The sequence below is a fragment of the Fistularia commersonii genome, chromosome 26 (genome assembly GCF_037954325.1).
Source record: "Fistularia commersonii isolate RoL2024-O1a breed Wild chromosome 26, RoL_Fcom_v1.0, whole genome shotgun sequence".
NCBI classification, from domain to species: domain Eukaryota; kingdom Metazoa; phylum Chordata; class Actinopteri; order Syngnathiformes; family Fistulariidae; genus Fistularia; species Fistularia commersonii.
Genome location: NC_141309.1, coordinates 8,863,355 through 8,883,110, shown reverse-complemented (window position 1 = coordinate 8,883,110; position 19,756 = coordinate 8,863,355). Strand labels below are relative to the sequence as shown.

Genomic DNA, 19,756 nt, shown 5'->3' with positions numbered 1-19,756 from the left:
GCATCTTTAGTCAGCACATATTCTGGGAGATGCATAAAGATTAACGCCTGAGGACAGTTTACTTGTTACTAGACTGAGGAACAAAGTGCTGCCTTATCTACTTTTCTGCATTTCACGTGTAATAATAATTAAGAAAGTCTCAGGTCAGGAAAACCACAACCTGGTGTGAGGGCTGTAATCTTGCTGTTAAAGGAGCGGGTTGAGAGAATTTTACATCGAGCAATCTCAAACAAAATCTCACAAAAAACTGCTTGAGCTTCCTGGCCTGTCATATATGCGTCAAATAACCTACATTAGAGGAGAGAGCAACAGCTTTCAGCAAAAAAAATGTTCTTTCTTCAATTCCCGGTATAATTGTATCTGTTTATTTCAGGTGTCACTAAAACACAATATTCATGCATTAGGCGAAAAATTCCAGCAATCCCCAACTGCGAGGAAAGTGCTGCTCTTTTTTCATTTTCATGTTACACTTCCCTCTAAGTAGTTTAGGCTCACACCTTCCAGTGTTCAAGCTGTTGTGTGCATAAATTGGCAGTTTGAGCTCTGAGCAGTACAGCTTGTTTCAAACAGATTTAAGACTACAGCAAGAAGCATTCTGGTTCGATTCCGCCTATGTGGTACACTTTGTGGGAGTTGCATGTTCTCCCCTTGTCTGGTTGTATGGTCCAGAGTATAGGCCGCCTGTTGACCCTGAGTAAAAACAGTTGCACCTTAGCAATAATTCTTTCTGGTGTAGGTGACTCTGGTGTAGGTTATTTTTTTCTGGCATTAATTCATCCTCAATTTGATGCTATACATATAATGTAAATGTCCCTTTTATGTATCATGAAAATGTAATTTTCCACTGCAGATGTTGTCTAATAGTTCTTAAATTTTTTTCATGCTAACTCATTGTTAGTCCATGCTTAATTGCTATGGATACGGACACAATCAGCAGAAAATTAATAACTGTCCTATACATACTGATAGAGCTGAAAACGGCTGTTGATACAGTGACTTTGCAATTATCTTGTATGTCTTGTCACAAAAGTATAGTAACATTAATTCTCCTTGGTCTCATTTAGGACATTGAGCTCTGGAGAGCACCCATGTCTCCGTGTTGTGATTTTTGGTGATTTCTTGTCAAAATAGTCTTGTCTCTGCAACTGGACTTGAATTTCTTCGCTTGAAGATGTTTCAACCCTCATCTGAGAGGCTTTGTCAGTTCTATGAGTTCCTATGGGAAGTTTCCAACTGCCAGATTTTTGGGCAGGTCTAGGTTATGGTGGCTTGGTGTTTAAATGGAAAAGTTGATATGCAGAAGCCAGGTGTAAGGGGGTTGTTATGCTAATGGAGCATCATTCATTGGAACAAAAGCACAACATACAGTAGTGGGATTATCTGGATTGAAATGTGAAAATGTAAAGCTAACAGACCCCACAACACTCTGGAGTAAAACCTGTTGGGTTGCATGACCTGAGGCTCATGTGGACGTTGCCGGGCAATGGTTCTGGTGGTGGGTCTTTCCTGGTTGTTTGGGGGGTGCAGATTGGTCTCGTCTGTGTGTGCAAATGCGTCTTGGTATTCGTCCCAGTTTGGCGTTGTGTGTTTGTGAAAGGTTGTGTCTGAGGCCCCTACCTCTGTTCAAAGATGATTTTTGTGTTTTGACAAAGAGGGCTTTTTTGGCTCCGCTCTCAAACCATCTGTCTTCTCTGGCCAGAATATGGACATTGCTGTCTTCAAACAAATGGCCCTTGTCCTTCAGGTGTAGGTGGACTGCGGTGTCCTGTCCTGAAGTGGAGAGGTTCTCTTAATTGGTTCTAGATGTGGAGTTTGGAGTGTCTTAGCAGGCATACTTGCAGTGGCTCCTGAATGGGTCAGGTCATCTTTCATTCTAGTTTTTTTTAATCTACTTTCCCACCTTGCTTCCTAGGCTTTGATTGTGCAGTCTTGCACATAGTTCCCTGAGGCCTTACTCGAAATTAACTTTAAAAAAAGGTTTTGCGCAATGGATTTGTTTGTATTCATTTGTTAAAGCAACTGAACCTGTGTGTCTAGTTCAGAAAAGCCTGTTTCTTTTGACATGTTAAAGATAATTGTTTATTTGTCCTTTCACACAATCTTCAAATGGAGTTTACCCTTTTTCCAGATAATTAGTGCCCACATTTTTATCTGCATGTCATCATCTCCACACTTGGGTATTTGTCTTTGTCTTTTACATGAAAATATTTAATTTCTCATTACAAGTAAATTATATGATGAACTGTCTGTCTAACTGTCACTTTTTTCACTGATGTGAATCTAGCTGTGATACACATCCACTATATGTCTGCACTGCCTTATTTACACTAAAGCACTTCCTGTATGCACTTTTAGATCTCTATCAGCAACTAGCAAGCAATCTGCACCTTTTTCTGCACTTTGAATTTTTAAAACGCGATGGCCTCTGTCTGTTACTCTCTAAAAGTCAGTGCATTGTTTGTCATAAAATCTCTTGGTTTCTTAGGACACCATCACTGTCATATTAAATATATACATACTATACATCATTCTGTACCTTACAATTATATGGAGTGATACTTATATTGAATAAATGTATATTTTTTATTGTTTGTGTGCTTTTGTTTCATCATTGTAATTTTTTATTTACAGGTATCCATTCCTAACACCACTGTGGCCTGTATGCGGGGTGTGCTAGAGTTCCTGTACTGTGGCCTCCTAACACCCTCTCCTGTTCTGGAGTGCATAGACTTAATTGTTCTGGCCAACCGTCTTTGTTTGCCCAGACTTGTTGCCCTCACAGGTAGAGTATTGATATTCTCTTTAGAGAAATTGTCATTCACCGCTTAATGCTTACAGAGTTAAATAATATTCCAAATTAAATGATGATGGACTGTAATACTTAAATATGGATACAGATCAAGGTCTATGTATTTTGTTCATCTTCAGAACAACATACTGTGGATGAACTCCTACAGTTGGCTGTCAAAGGAATTGACATTGATGGACAGGTATTAGCATACCTGGAAGTTGCACAGGTTTGTTCATTATTTTCACCTTGGAAATCTATATTTTAATATTAGAACTAATCCTCATATCAGTGACAACACCAGTATATTAATGTTGTTGCTTGTTAAACAGCTTTGAGTGTATCTTTTTTCTTTTGCAGTTCCATAATGCCAAGCAACTATCAGCTTGGTGTCTTCATCACATTTGCACTAATTATAATAGCATCTGTCGAAAATTTCCCAAAGACATGAAGGCCATGTCTTCAGGTAGGAATATGTCCCCTTTCTTGGAAGCAATACCTTGTCTTTTTTTTTGTATAGCACTTTTATCACCTGCGGTTCTAAAGCACTGGATATTATTTTGTATTCACCCACTCCCAGAATCATTCAAACACTAGTGTGGTATATTTAATATTTTATTATGATATAAATATGATCCTTACCCATATTCTGACTAATGAAAATGACGGAAATATAAATAATCTAAAAAATAAATGCACATATTCCGCTCATGTTGATTTGTAAATGAAGTGCGCAGTTACTGTATGACTTACCGTATTTTCCGCTCTATAAGGCGCACCTATAAGCCTTTAATTTTCTCAAAAACTGACAGTGCGCCTTGTAATCCGATGCGCCTTATATATGGATCAATATTGATTAATTATGGCTACCGTAGTCATGGGACATTGCCAAAGGAGCAGTGGTAAAAATGGTAAAGGGGAATTCCAGGCACCAGACACACTAACAACGCAGAGTTTAAACACAGGGCGATCAGTCACGCAGTAGAACAAGGGAATAGAGCAGCAGCGAGAGAATTAACATTAATGAATCAATGGTATGGAAGTGGAGGAAGCAACAAGATGACCTGCGCCAAGTAAAGAAGACTAAACAGAGTTTCCAAGGAAACAAAGCGAGATGGCTGAATAGAGATTGTTGAACAGAGAGCAGCATGTAGAAGCGTCTCTACAGTCACTATTCGAATGAAGGCTACAGCGCTAACTAGCGACATGATCAATTAATTTAGAGGTGGTCCTTCTTGGTGCTTCCGTTTTATGAAAAGCTTTGAAGTGTTACAAAAGGAGTTGGAAATACATTGTTTCCAACAAAGACGGGGCAAATACCGGTAAGAGCTACCGGTATGTACGGTGCCGTATTGTGAATAAGTGAATGGAGTTGTCAGAATGTTGGTTTGTATTCTATTAATGAAGTTTGACTGACTGACTTATCTGACTGCTTTGTTGACATTCCCTTTCGTGAAGCTTCATTTAGTGGATACATAACGCAACCCCAGCCACTACAGTACTTTCTATTCTATGTGCCTTATAATGCGGTGCGCCTTATATGTGTAGAACAATTTTAAAATAGGCCATTCATTGAAGGTGCACCTTATAATCCAATGCGCCTTATAGTGCGGAAAATACGGCACATTAATATTAAGTTCCACGTAAACTCTGTGTTCTAAACACTGGTATGTGTGCGGTTTTTAAAATAATCCAACCACTTTTTTGGTTCAATGACTTGCTCACTTGTCCGCTTATTTGCAAACTAATATCACCATGACTCAATATGTTTACCTGCCCTTTTGAAAATGTCAATTTTCCTGACCAGTTTTTCATTACATACAAAAAGCTCTGTGTTTTTTTTCTCCAGAGAACCAGAGGCACTTTGAGAAGCAGCGCTGGCCTCCTGTGTGGTTCCTAAAGGAAGAGGATCGCTATTTGCGATCTCAGAAGGAACGTGAGCATGAGGAAGAGATCTTGCGAAAGCAACACACCAAACGTGGCTGGTGTTTCTGGAGACATCCATCCTCTTCGCCGCACATCTCCTAAGCATTTTACTTACTGTTTTTTTTTTCATTTTTTTTCCTGAAATGGGTCATCCAACCAGGGATACACAACACCCTTGTAACAATGGTATAAAAGAGGTGGCTTTGAACCCTCTCATCAGTAGAGAGCTGTCAGTGTTAGTGTCAACATTTTAAGGGAGAATGTATGTGCCTCTTCAAAATTGCGGGCAACTTGATGAGTGGTTTTTGATATGCCTGTGTGAAAAGTGTGGACTTGTGGATGGGTGAGCATTAGTGTATGGTGATGATTGAATGAAGCTTCTGTGTTGAGTGCTTCCTAGAAGCCCCAATGTGCAAGGGTCTTCAGCGTGCTGCATCGTCCTTTGTTCCCTCCAAAGGAGCTCTGTCCCTCCACCAGCACTCGTAGTGTCCAAGCCTTTGAGTGACTGGACTGGGAGCAAGGGCCCTCTCTTTCTTTTTTTCATCTTTTACATGGACCTTAATGATTTTTACACGCTACCCACTTGCAGTTCTGTATGGGAGCTTACCTCTGCCTTCATTTCTGCACTGACTGTTAGCATGCACATAGGCCCGTGCATAAGATCCACCTTTCTAAAACCAGCACTGGATTTCCAGGAACTGACACAGTCTAACAGTCAATGTGACTAATTTCTTAGCACCTTCTAGGACACTGTCATCAGGTGAAATGGTGTAAACTACTCCCAGGAAGTGCTGAGGACCATGATGATCATCACAAAGGAACCACAAAGATGTGACTGATGGAAGAACTGATTGTGAGCTTGTGGACTCCTGTGGGGAGTCTTGATCGTAGCTTTCCACTTCCTTTTTATTTTGATGTGGTCCTCATTGTCTATCTCTAGTGATTGCCACTCCCTCTTCATCAACACCACATGAGCAAAAAAGCAACCCACAAGCTCTCCTTGATAAGTTGGTTTCACCAACCTGCACTTTACAGACATTCAAAGTGACCACTCAATAGAAAAGCTTGGTAAGGAGGGCTAGCCTTACTTGTTACCTCTTCAGCGGAAGACAGATGGACACAGTATTAAACACAAAAACGTCCATGACCACTAGGTAGCATGGAAGCACCTCAGCCTGCCTGCCTTTACACCCCTGCACCACTGGGGGAGCACTGCTCAGGGCCCCAGCATTACATACTAACAGGAGGTGTGATGCATGTGGTTTCTTCTCTGTAGTGTTAATGAATAAGATCAAGATCATCAATATCTTTATATCCTTGCAGCGATTTAAAGATAAAGCAAAAGCACATGCAAAATGTTATTCACCTCACTTTGAATACCAAAGCTGTGATTCTTTTTAATCTCTTTCTTCCTCACTTTCTTTATTTCTATTCCTCTGCCTCTGTGGTTCAAAGAAAGGATGGAAACAAATAGAGACGTTGGTTTGCAGGTGAAAAATAATAATAATAAAATAGCATATAGTGATGTTTGAATCCCACAGGGGGGTTTTGGTCTGCAGTGTCAGCAGAGTGTCACTAGTAGAAAATGCCTTCCATTCCTTTCATTGGAATTGGTGCTTAACCCATCAAGAGAGTGACCACATGACAGACACACACAGATACCTGCCCTCAGTATACATGTCTGTCTAGTCATCAAGTGTAACTTCCAGTCAATGTGCATAAGAATTTCAAAGATGCCACATGAGGGCACATTATACCTTAGGTCTGTAAATGGTCACTGAGATTGGAAGGGGTCTATTTCTGATCCGCTATACAGTGATTTTACACCTGTTTTGGTTTTTACTGCTTTTGCTATAATTGCTGTCATCAGTGTGACACATGATTCCATGTATATATGCATATAAGAGCAAATTGGATTTTTCCATAGAGGTGCAAATGTCTTTGGTCTTTTGGTATGAATGTGAAAAATACTTTCGGGAGAAGAGCTTCTATTAACACTATGCTCTATTTTTTGATTTGTAAACCACATTTTTACCCAGGGAACTGTAAGAGGGGGATTGTATGAGATGCGGTGTATTCTGCAGTTCCTCATGGGTGATGTGCTCAAGTAATTGTCAGCTTTGAAGATCCAGGTCCTGTGGGATCTCAAGAGACAGAAGTGAGAATTGAATAGATTCCACTGAGTGAAAGTCTCATCCAGCATTGCTTTCATGCTGAACTAAATTTGGGATATTAACCATTGGCATGATCACTTAAGCCTCTTCTTAATGTCCATGTGCCTTATAGTCAACCCAACAAAACATTGTTTAAATATTCTGACAACAGCACCACTCAGCCCCTACTGGAGCTGATGTGTTTGACATCAATCGATACACAAGACAATGGCCATGACAATGCATTTATTGTGAAATGATGTTTAGATTTCTTCCTTTATTCCTTTTATTGGGATCTTTGTGCCAACCTGAACGGGGCCTGTGGAGTACTTATATTTATTCAGACTAATGGCCTTGAGTTGACTTGCCCCTTGAATATCTTCAGTATGACACAACGGGTTGGTATAATGACTTGGCCTTAGGATAATATTCTGTCTGAACTAATTGGTTGAAAGTATATTCACTTCAAACTTTGGATTCTCTGCTCCAAAAGTGATTGTAGAGTCACGATACAAATGACTGGTAGATTCCTTCGATAAAACTTTAAAAGGACAGCCTAAAAGAAAGCAAAGGCTTTGAGTGACCACTGACAGGCTTGTGTGCTGAATACAACCACTTTTTGAATGAAATTAGTGGCCTAATTTCTGTAGAATTGTCATTAATAATGACACTTTGTATAGCACTTTCGTTTTCTTTTGTGTTGTCAAGGACTTGAGCTCAGCATGAATGGTTCATAGCGTCTTTCTAAACCTGGTGATAGTAGCACCCCACCCTCTTATTTTTATCTCCAAATTTTCCATAACTTACTCAGTGCAGAGTTCACTGACATCAACTATATAGGTTCATCCTGAAATTTTTGATGGCACTGACTGCCAGTAGCTCTCCTTTTTTATTCAATGACAATATACTGATACAGTTGTTATTAAATTAGAAAAAAAAAAAAAAAAATCAGTATAAAGTAGCATAACCTTATACATTTTTAGACATATTGCTTCAGCATTCATAGAGCTTGCTTCACAAACCTTTTTCAGAAGTAGTGGTTGCTCTTGCACCATGCTAAAGCAGTTTTATTTGGTTAGTACAGGTAATAAGATAATTAAAGCACATGTTTTGAAGTTTGGTATGGATATTGAGCTCAAAAGCTTTGACAAAAAAAAAATTAACTAAAGGATTTAATTAAATATTTTTGTGAATTTCTCAAACAGCAGAAAGCCATGGATAATGATTGGATTTCGGTTGCATGAAACATTAAAGAAAGCATGATGCATGTTTCCGGGCTCAGATATTGGCAATTATTTACAGAAAAATACTTTACTTTGCAGTTGGGCTTCTGCTGTTATGGCAAAATTAAATAAATATTCAACTATTTATTATGGCATAATTGATTGAACAGCTGAGCTGTGAGGAGTAGAAATAATGCCAAGCTGGAAAAGCAAAAAAAAATCAAATAAAAAATACAAACAAACCGAGGGCAATATTGGTCGTTAAAGTATTTAAAAAATTAAGCTTTTGTGAGCACTGACTATTTACTCAGCAGTTATCTGCAAGAGCTATACTCAACAAGGTCACACTTATGTAGCTTTTTAACCATTGAACGTGTCACGTTCTGTTTTATTAAATTATACTTTACCAGTTTTTTTTTTGTACTTTTCCTAATTGTAGGCCTGACCTTCCTTTTTGTATACAAGGCCCTGGTGACTGAGAGAACACCTTATTGTGTCTTGGTGTCTCCTTTCATGTGCCTTCAGTGAAATCTCACTCTCTTAGCTTTGAACAGGTGTACAATACTGCACGTGCAGCCTTCTGAGCTCGATTTAATGTTAATAAGCCAAGAATTACACACATGTAAGCACAGGAAAAAAGGTATACAGCTTTGTTTAATGTACAATATCTTAATGCTTGTGTGAATTGGCTCTTGCGAATTTTATTCTTTTGAGGCATAAGAAGTTCCTGGCATAATCATAACTTGATGTGATCATGTAAGATATAGGTCTTTTGACGTTCAATACGGATTCTGCTTAAGTTAAATTTTGAGATGTTCAGAAAACTCAATATACCAGCAGTTAACAAAATATGTCTCTTTCAGGTGCCTGCACTTACTATTATGTAGCCTAACTCAACTTTTGTGAAGTCTTTATAATTACCATTTAAAAAAAATCGAAATTGAAATTTCCTTTCCACTTTGTCTTTATCATTTTCTTCACCAAATTATTATATTACACCAGTATTATACCCTATTTCTTCCACTATTTGGCTGCAATTTTATTAACTTGCATATATGAATTGATAAGTTTAACGTAAGTTGGGGATAAAGATCTGTGAACGATTCATAGGATGAAGTAAGATATCAATTGTGACAATAACATATATTTTGCTTTAATTAACATAGCTGTTATCCAAGGTTAAGTACAATGTATACAATTTGAATTAAGTAGTAATTTGCAAGAATCCATAACCTTGTAACTGATGACCATGTTGAATCTATTGACTAAGCTGTTGCATACATTTGATTGTATCCACAAAGATGCCCAGGACAGGGAGTGTGTTAATATAGAGAGACATGGTGTGATTTTGTCTTTTCTGTAATTCTTTGGTGGATTGTGTAAACTGAATAGCATTGTTGTGCACTTTTGTTTCCTTTGATTCATAGGAGTTTTATTTACTTTTACTGCTCATGTTAAAAGGGTAAAAGGGTAAGAGTAAGATTATACCACCTTCACAATTATTAAGGGCTGTCAAAAAACACAACATACAACAATCAGAATGTTTGCTGCTGTTGCAAATTGTTTTTGAGACAAAAAAATATTTTTGAACCACTGATTTGTAAAAAAAAAAAAAAAAACCTGAAAAAAGAAAATTTGAAAAAATGTTTTTTTTTTTTGCCCTTTCAGTATTTTGATGTTTGATGGATTTAATTAAAACTCTTTCAAACGTGCCTAATTACTTTCTTTTACTGTATGTTTTGCAAATGGATACATGTATTGAACTCTGGAAAAGGTATAAAAAACAACTCATGAAAATTGACTTGCAACATCCATCCATCCATTATCCAATGCTTATCCTACACTCAGGGTTGAGGGGGATATTGTAGTCTATTCCAGCTGTACCGGTTGCAAGTCAATTGCAGGGCCATGTATAGAGGAATACAACCATTCACCTTCTCTTGACACTATAAGGCGATTTTCCTATTGTTTTCTAATTAACCTGCTTGTTTTGGACTGTGGCAAGAAACCGTAGAACAATCTAGCCTCAGAGGGGCACAAGCCAGTGTCTCTCTGAGCTGGTCCCAAGCCTGGATAAATGCAGAGGGTTGTGTCAGGAAGGGCTTCCGGTGTAAAACTTGTGCCAAAACCAAAAATGCGAAACAAACCTAAACATGTTATGCCGGATCAGTCAAAGCCAGAGTTATCAACAATCCCCTGTGGGACTAATAACCTACAGGGTACCAGTGGAAATTAGGCTTCTGTGGGTCAATGAAGGAGAGGAGGGGGCATTTTCGATAACAGAGAGAGAAGAGGAAAGGCAAGGGTCTGGGACTGAGATTTGGGACTTTGAATGTTGGACGATCACAGGAAAAGCTTGAGAGTTGGTTAACATAATGCAGAGAAGGAAGATAGCTATACTGTCTGTCTAAGACACAAGATGGAAATGTAGCAAGGCTGGAAGCTTAGGAGCAGAACAGGAAGAAAATTGGAGTTGGAATTATCTTGAAGGCGGAGTTTGTTAGGAATGTTCTAAAGGAGAAAAGAGTGTCAGATAGACTTATGAGTCAGAAACTGGAAATTGAGGGTGTGCTGCTCAATATTGTTAGTGGCTACATCCCACAGGTGGGATATGATTTAGAGGAGATGGAGAATTTCTGGAGTGAGTTAGATGAAGTGATGCAAAACATCCCCAGATGTGAAAAGAAGAAATACCTTTATTGTCAGTTATACACAAACCACAAAATCAGCAAAAACTGGTCACCATCATGGCCAAACCATGAACAGAGGGCAGCTGTTGACAACTGAACCCCTGACTGCTGACAGAGTCAGGGGTTCACAACAACAGTTCAGTAGACCACTCTAACCCCCTGCACCACAACATAACCACAACCAAGAGGGTGATAATTGGTGCAGTTACGTGTTGATGCAGGCAATAGAAGTGATAAAGAAGCCATTGGCAGTTTTGGTACCCTGGATAACAACAAAGAGGGAGAGATGGTGGTAGACTTGCAAAATTGATTGAAATAGTTGTAGTTGAATACTTTTTTTTCCAGAGGGACAGGAACATGGGGTAACTTATTAGAATGGAGGAAGGAGCACAGAGATTGACTACATCTTGTATAGATGATGAAGATTAGCGACTGCAAAGTAGTGATCGGTGAGAGTATAGTCAGACAAAATAGGATAGTGGTTTGTAGGATGACTCTGGTGACAAGAAAGATAAAGAGGACAATGGCAGAGCAGAGGACGAAGTGGTGGAAGCTTAAAAGGGAGGAGTTGAAAAAGAATCTGGATGGTCAGGGAGATCTTCCAGATGACTGGACAACTACAGCTAATGTGATCAGGGAGACAGGTAGAAAAGTACTTGGTGTGTGTTCTGGAAGGAAAGTAGATAAGGAGACTTGGTGATGGAATGAGGAACTGCAGGAGTATATAGAGAGAAAGGGGTTTGTAAAGAAGTGGGATACTGAGGGGACTTCAGAGAACAGACAGGATGACAAGGAGATGCAGCTCAAGGTAAAGGCAGAGGTAGCAAAGACCAAACAAAGGGTGTATGATGACTTGCATGCTAGGTTGGTCAATAAGGAGGGAGAGCGATTTATACAGCTTGGCAAAACAGAGAGAGAAAATGGAAAGGATATACAGCAGATTCGTCTGATGAAAGATAAGGATATACGAGATGTGAGACAGTGGTGAGATGTGTGGTAGGTGTGACAGAGAAGTTCAAGGTGGAAGTGGGACTGCATCAGGGATCAACTTTGAGCCCCTTCTTGTTTGCAGTGGTGAGGGACAGGCTGACAGATGAGGTTAGACAGCAATCTAGATGGACAATGATGTTTGCGGATGACATTTTGATCTGTAGTGAGAGCAGAGAACAGCTGGAGGAAAATCAAGAGAGGTTGAGTTATGCTCCGGAAAAGAGAGAAATAAATGTTAGTCGCAGCAAGACAGAATATATGTGTATGAATGAGAGGAACCCGGGTGGAATGGTGAGGCTACAGGGAGTGGAAATTAAGAAGTTGCAGGATTTCAGGTACTTGGGGTCAACAGTCCAGAGCACTGGAGAGCATGGAAAAGAGGTGAAGAAATGAGTTAAAGGAGGTTGGAACAGATGAAGAAAAGTATCAGTGGTCCGAGGTGTAGAAGAATATCGCCCAGAATGAAAGGAAAGGTGTGAGACCAGCAATGCTGTATGGTTTAGAGACAGTGGCATTGAAGAAAAGACAGAAAGCAGAGCTGGAAGAAGCAGAGATGATGTTGGGGTTCACTTTAGGAGATGAATAGGATCAGGAATGAGTCCATCAGAGGGACAGCACATGTTAGAAAATAAGCCAAACTAAGATGGTTCGGTCATGTTAAGAGGAGATAGTGAATATATTGGTAGAGGGAATGCTGAGTTTTCCTTCCAGGCAGGAAGTCTTGAGGAAGACCAAAGAGATGATTTATGGATATAGTGAAAGAGGACATTATGTTTGTGTGAGAGAAGAGGATACAGATAATAGGGTTGGATGGAGGTTGAATTTCTGTGGTGACCCCTGAAGGGAAAAACTAAAAGTAAAGGAAGAAGGAGAAGACCATAGAACCTGCGACTTCAAACAAATTGTGGGTAATATGAAAGAAAATAAACAGTAATTTCAAACTGAGGAAGGAACATTATGCAGACAAAAGAAGGACAATTGGAAAGCTGCAGCACAGCCTGGTGGACAAAGATGCCCCATATTTGTAAAGAAAGAAGGGGGGAAAGATCTCACATCTGTATGTCTGCTTTCCACATTGATATTTAAGATTTCACTTTGAATGAGCCTGGCTTTAAGGTTGAAGGGGAACATTTTAAATTGTATCGTTTGTGAAGAAAAGAAAAAAACATTTTTTTAACTCATAAACCTCATATGCATCTTGATCTGATTACAAAAAACTTGTTCTATAGGGCTTTAAATGGAGTGTTAGTGTGACATGAGTAAGGTAGGACTCAGGGGAATATGTTATGGACTATCAGCTGTATGTTAGGAAGACTCTGGATTAAGCTGCTATCAGGAGTAATCTGTACTGACTTGTGCAAAGCAGTGCAATTGCCAACCAAAACAACCACAGCAAACCAGTGTGCCCTAAGGACCAAAACCTTACCCAGGGTAGTGATATGTTCATAAGTCATCCCATTGCAGTGCCATAATGCATTTATGGACCTCTATGATCATAGTATTAATAAAGGAGTAAAATAGAAGAAATGCATTTTTGTCATCATTGTGTGAACGATAGAGCCAGCATGAAATGTCCCCTTACATTTTTTAATTGTAACACATTTTATAATACCGCCGCGTTCAAGTATTCTGTTATTCCTTGTTAATCTGAGCTGGGATTTTTAATCAACCAAGTCTAGTAAAGAATTACCACAAACCAATGTGGGACAGATCCAGGAGTTGCCATGGAGATTCTTAAATGATGTGGCTGACGATGCTTAACTTAAAATGGGTGGCAAGTGAAGGTTGTATGATCCAGTTAGTGGGATACTTGTGCCTCTGTCATTGAGGGTGGTGATTGTGGGCAGTAGAACATTTGTGCTGAGATACTGCTTTGGTGTGTGGGAGCATGTGTTTGAATCACATCACAAAAAAAAAGGCATATGCCAGGCTTCCTATACCACAGAAACATCAGACAAGCAATTATTTACATCGGTTTCCTTACTTTAGTGAACACTGGATGTAGCATGTGTTTGTGGCAATGACCTCAGCGATGACCAACAGCCTTGGTCTGTACAGTGGGTGATTACTGTCAGACCTCAATATCATGTCAACTGTTTTATGAGGGGGGTGTGTTCAAATTTCCACCAACCTCTTCTCTGATCCCACAGTACACAGCTCATGTGCTGACATTATCACATCTGGCTCTCATTTCCCAGAGATCCCTCAGGAAATCATAGAAGATCTGGAGTACAAAACATAGATTTGGATTTCAGAATAACAGTCTAGAAATGGTTCGAGCCCCTAATAGAAATCAGTTTTATATCGATCTAATCCTTTTCTTTTTGTTTCTTCAGTTTCATTGAGCATTTTGGTTCGGCCTGAGAGTCTGGCTGTTGTGACTGTGTATCTTTCAATATTAATATGCCCTTCTTCTGCCAGTGGGATTAAACCAGCCTCAGACAGAGGAACCCAAATGCAAACAGAAACTGAGCATTCATGATATTGATGAAAAATAAATCACATTGGGAATGTTACTTTACTCAACACATGCTTTTCTTCTTATGTCAGGCTTTCCTTTACTAGTTTTAACATTTTTTGGGGAACACAAGCTGGTAGTTGCACTATTCAAAATATCACATTGTAACAGGTATCACTGCAAGCATAGGATAAGTTAACACTGGAAATACTGTTGATAATTTGACCGATTCATGGATCGAGTAACTCCTTAGACTACTGTGACAAAGAGTCGTGCCTAGGTTCAGCTCTTTTTGAAATGTTGACAGGCTTCTCATCACACTAGCAACAGTACAACTCATTTAACTTTTATAGTTGTAAAAAGTGCTCTGACTCATCGAGGCAAACGTCACCATCTGGCAGCAGGCCCACTGGTTCCTCCAGTACCTCGTTTTTGGCACCAGCTTTGGGTGTGGTTTCCCTGGCAATGCGTATGAAAGATGTCAGGGGCTGAGACTGAGAAGCAGCGCATTGAGTAATAATACTCTCTGCCAGGCCACTGACTCTGCATTTCATACATACATTAGAATAAGTGTGCAAACATGCACGCCCCATGAGCATTTCAAAAAAGTCAGACCACCATCTTTCATGTGGACTGACTGCACACAAAGACACATTAGCACCTCAGTATAACAATAATCACAGCAAACTTTAGAAATGCCTAATCTTCGGTGGACTATAGACTATTTTCAGTATACTTTTTAGCAGTTAAGGAAAACAGACATGGGTACTTGAAGTCCTTTATTTCCCTCCTTGCATACCCTGACATTTGTAATATTTTACTGAAGCGAGACAAGACAAAGACAAAAGGCTTCTGTTAAGTAACAAAGGAGGAGATTGGAAAATCCTGTTTTTCATTACATGTGTTTGTATTTACTGAGCTTCGACTGTGATTTAAAAAAAGCACATTCACACAGATACATACTTGGACATACTCAGGAGGCTCAAGGGGAAGATATCTCAAGGTTGTTGTGAAGGCGCATAGCTGAGCAGTGACCTCACCTGGAAGTCTGAAGGGAGGACACCCATGCTCTCAGAGAATGTGAAACTTTCTCTCTCTTCTTTCCTTCTTATTGTCTCTTACACAAACTCATACACATGCCTACTCTGGGTATTTCTCAAAATGATACCTTTTGTATTCCACACAGGTACATATCTGTTTCCTTTTCTTATCATGGATTCCCGGCATCCTCACTTACCAAAATTGTAATTTCTGTTCAAATTATGGAGCTGCTTGCCCCCTGCTGCTGTAGCCGTCAAGTAAAGGTGTGTGTTCTCCACTGTGCCCAGTTCCAGCATCGCCGCTGACAAAATTCTCCTTCAGCCACTTTCGTTTCCATATCCGGGATGGCAATGACATGATGCCACTGCTGGGAAGAGGATTACCTCATATTGTGAAACTGCCAATTCACAAAGCTCTGCGAAAATAACACAGGTAAGACGGCGTTTGTGACAGCATGAACAAAAAAAGAACATCCTTATTTACTGCCCTTGAATAAGTCGAGTGCGAGTACATATAAAGTCAAATGACAACAGATGGATAGTGACCCAAGAACTAATCTTTGACCTGTCAGCACCGCCCTTCCTGTTGAGGGCACATAAAATTGTCATACACTCCTTAACATACCACAGGAAAACTACAGCTGGACCAATTCATGTTCACGATAAAGTGCTTTTTGTTTATTTTATGTTTTAAATACTCACAGAAAGTTTGGGTGTCAATACAAAGATCTTTTATAAGTTAAGGAATCACTTAAAGTCAACAAATGGTCAAGTAAAGTTGCTGATGACTATGTTAGTGTACAATTATTCACTGTCATGCTAACACAGGAAATACCCTTCACAAACAGGCAACAAGAGCACTCTACATTTCCAGAGTCTTAAAGGACAAGAGGGTCTGTAATGACAGGAAGTTGTATGTATGATCCTAGTCCCTGGCCTGCAAGCTTTGTTTATATAACAATATAACACAATCAGTATGTTTAACGTTTTTCCTTTTTCTACTTGTGTTATTTTTCCAAACAACAAAATGTGTATTATTATAATACTAATTCTAACACTTGTACTACTGCTACTCAAAATTATAACAACAATTACCATCACAACATTTTTTTCCCTTTCTTTTTATAAATATCTATTGATTGCAGACATGCAGTTTATTTCACAGTGGCGCAACGCTCTCTGATTTGCAATTAAAGTAACATAAAAAAGGTGTGGGGTTTTCTATTTAAAAAGAAACATATTTTAAGTACTTAAAGTACTTTTGAGCATTGGACCTGGTAACACTGAAACGTGCTGTAGCCCTTTTTAAAATCACAAAAAGAAAATGTCTGAAGAGTAAAGGGAATACAAAGACTGATACAGACAATAAGTGCCTTTAAAGGAATTAAATTTGGTAGGATGCATGGATGAATCCTATATCACAGGATTGTTCAGCCTTCATTATTTTTTTACTTTACTTTAATTCAGGTTGTTGTGATGATGTATGCTTTTATGTAGCTCTTAATGAAAGCAATCTGCCACATTGTTACATTTAAGGAGATGAAATCCAGCTCAAGTTTAATAAATTATAAAATAAATAAAAAAAGCCTATGACTTTTATCCTCTACATCTGTGCTAGATTATCTAAGAATGGCTGTTAAGTATATTACAGAGCTCAGGAAGGTTCCCATAATCCAAAACCCCTTGCCACTGACCCACACTTAAACACCAGTGCCTGTGTGATAGTGTGTGTGTGTGTGTGTGTGTGTGTGTGTCCTTGTGGAATGAGCATGTGTGTTTTCATGACTGGTGAGAGTTTGTCTGGAGTTCACCGCCCAAGTGTGCCCGTGGGGGCATGTCTGTATGTCTAAGAATGTGCATCAATGCATGGCCGTGTTTGTGAGGTCACTTTTCGACCTATGTATGTAATGTGTATGCGTGTGTGTGTGTGGACGTGTGTGTGTGTGTGTGTGTGTGTGTCACTGACGGGCAGCGATGGAACAGAGCCCCGTTCTTCACCACTGACACATTCTCCCCACTGTTTTCCCCCTGCATTGCTTGCTTCAGACTAAGTTCCCACTGAAGTCATCCTTCAGGGATGAGGAGGGTCTAAGTCAAGAGGAAGACTGGCAGTTTTTACAACCGCACTATTCCATGGTGCGCATGAAACAGTGCATGATCACTGATTTAAAACATACATTTACATGCACTAATGATGTTAAAACTTTTTTTTTTTTCATTTTCTTTCAGCTTTACGTAACCACTGAGGATGTGTTGCATGGAGGCGGAACACAACGCAAACTGGCGTTAAAATAAGGCAGCCGTGAGCGCAAAAGTTACTACCACTAGAATAAAAAAAAAAAAAGAAAAATGATACATGAGACTTGGTCAAATATACTGCTCAGTGAACACTTCTTCAAGTGTCCCAGCTGAGTGAAGTCATGACGCTTTACACTCTCTCAACAGGAGGTGGGGCTTTTTGGTGAAAACTTATTCCATCCCTTCGCACAAAGAGCAGTGTGCAGACGCAGTCTCCTCGCCGCAGAGCGCAGATCGCCCCACTTCGGAACTTGAGAGACTGTACCACTGTTTTTTTTTTTCTCTTCCCAGCAGATAGTTCGAAAACCCTGGGGATAGAGAGATTCTGCAGGGGCGGTCGAGAAACTTTTTTTTGCCATCATGAGCAACGGACGAACGGTCAACCTTGATACCTACGGCCTGTCGCTGCTCACAGCCAAAGAGGACGTCCTGAATCCCCGTTCGTCCACGAACTGGTAAACGCAAACAAACCGCCGCGTCTCCCTCAAAGCATGAGATTCACGTCTAACGCAAGACTTGTTTTTTTTCGTGGTTTGACACACATACACACACACACACACACACACACACACACACACACACACACACACACACACACACACGCACACACACGCCATTAATCCAATGGGTCGACCACACGCAACGTGGTCTATATTTACAACCGCTTAAAACTCCAGGTATCACCCATTGGCTCCGAGCGCGGCCCCGTGGCGGGATGCCCGTCGCGCCTCCGGGCCTATAATCCTCCTCCAGGTGATGTCAGGCGACGCGGATCGTTTTTCCTACCGATGCGCAATTGATCTTTGACAAGAGTGAGGTTGGAGGTTCTGTTTCAGTAAGAGGCACTTTAATTTGCCAGGCGGCTATCACAACTGTCTGGTAATAATGATCTTAAATGTTGCACAATAAGTTGGGCGGAGTGAATAAATGTCACTTGAAAGCAGATACTGAGCTGAGGGGTCGAGTTTCACTTGATGTTTCAGCAGCCCTGTGTCACTGAATGGGGTATTTTCATGCAGTGAGTATACACCTGACACCTGGTTTGTCACTCTGGTGGCCTTCCTTGTGTTTTAAGTTGCCGCTCTGACCTAATAGGGGTTGCGGCAAATAAAGTCATGTGCCATTCTTAGTTTATTGTCTAGAAAGGATTGCAAATTACAAACTGTTGCCAGAATAGGTTGGTCGAAGGCCCCCTAAAACATTTGTGCTCCTGTGGGACTCAAGGGTAGTTTGTGGGCATCATTGTTCTATCCTCTGGTATACATCCATTACTCCTTATTTTTTCTGTATCCTATCTTGATAATTCTTGATAGATGAAAAAATGAAGTTTTAAACAGTGTAGAAAAAAAAAATGTCTTTGGAAAAAAAAAAAGGTTTTCATGTCGCTGCCTCCATTACTGATCAAATTCAATTAAACACATAAAGATATATCTACCACATTTCCCCGTGATTGTTAGGGATGGATTGGAAACCAAAGTGAGAGAAAAGGAGATAGACTATTTTACTGTGCGTAGTAGCACAGATTTAAGTGACTAGATACTTAATAAAGGACATGATTATGTAATTATTCCCATTCTGAAACCACAGAGAATAGCACTCAATGTGCGTGTGTGAAGTTTCATGTGAATGTCGTGTTTTTTGAATGTGCGCCTGGATCCCACAGCGACTATCAAAGGGAGTCGGAGAGCATTGAGACATTTTCATGGAGACAGTTAGGAGGATTGTTTTGCTGAATAATCCTGCCCCCACCATGTGGCCTTGAGGTCCCGATGTGTATTATCTAATGACATTGGGTCCTGAATGGGAAACAGACCCTTTATGTTGAGGGTCTGAAGAATGGAGGAGAGATTTGAAAGCTTCCTCCATTCAGCCCCTCTCAGCTGAGCTCACAACCTTGGATATTTCTCCTCAGTTTCCAAGCCAAAGCTTGAAAAGTGTATCGTTGTGTTGTGTTCTTTTTTTTGTGCCCATGAGACATATTTTCCAGCATCTTTTTAAATCACCTTCTAAGAATGTAGCACCTACAGGTAACCTCTTGTTTTGTTTTTTGATTGTTATACATGATTATATGGAACACAATTTAGAATATCTTGTTTTGTCTAGATTTGCGATATGTAAAAATTTTGCCAGATTATTTTTTCAAAACTTTTGGCCCTGAATGGCAGTATTAGCTCAGGATAAATAAAGGCA

At 39.8% G+C, this 19,756-nt stretch overlaps 2 protein-coding genes and 1 long non-coding RNA gene across 4 annotated transcripts in view; all 3 read left to right on the top strand.

Moving 5' to 3' along the window:
• Positions 1-7,815, top strand: part of rhobtb4 (Rho related BTB domain containing 4) — a 38,552-nt gene extending 30,737 nt beyond the window's left edge. For both annotated transcript variants that reach the window (XM_086173707.1, XM_086173706.1), the window contains 4 exons: positions 2,632-2,782; positions 2,929-3,017; positions 3,149-3,254; positions 4,638-7,815. In XM_086173707.1, coding sequence (XP_086029833.1) covers positions 2,632-2,782; positions 2,929-3,017; positions 3,149-3,254; positions 4,638-4,816 — 525 coding nt within the window. In that variant the 3' untranslated portion in view covers positions 4,817-7,815. The remainder of the gene's footprint in view (positions 1-2,631; positions 2,783-2,928; positions 3,018-3,148; positions 3,255-4,637) is intronic.
• Positions 7,816-15,677: 7,862 nt separating this feature from the next.
• LOC147218501 (uncharacterized) lies at positions 15,678-17,636 on the top strand. Its single transcript, XR_015108785.1, has 3 exons — positions 15,678-15,701; positions 17,315-17,404; positions 17,498-17,636. It is a non-coding gene; the product is annotated as an uncharacterized LOC147218501 (long non-coding RNA).
• A 128-nt stretch (positions 17,637-17,764) lies between these two features.
• Positions 17,765-19,756, top strand: part of LOC147218500 (uncharacterized) — a 30,527-nt gene continuing 28,535 nt past the window's right edge. The window contains exon 1 of the mRNA XM_086173629.1: positions 17,765-18,021. Within this exon, the coding sequence (XP_086029755.1) occupies positions 17,927-18,021 (95 nt within the window). The 5' untranslated portion in view covers positions 17,765-17,926. The remainder of the gene's footprint in view (positions 18,022-19,756) is intronic.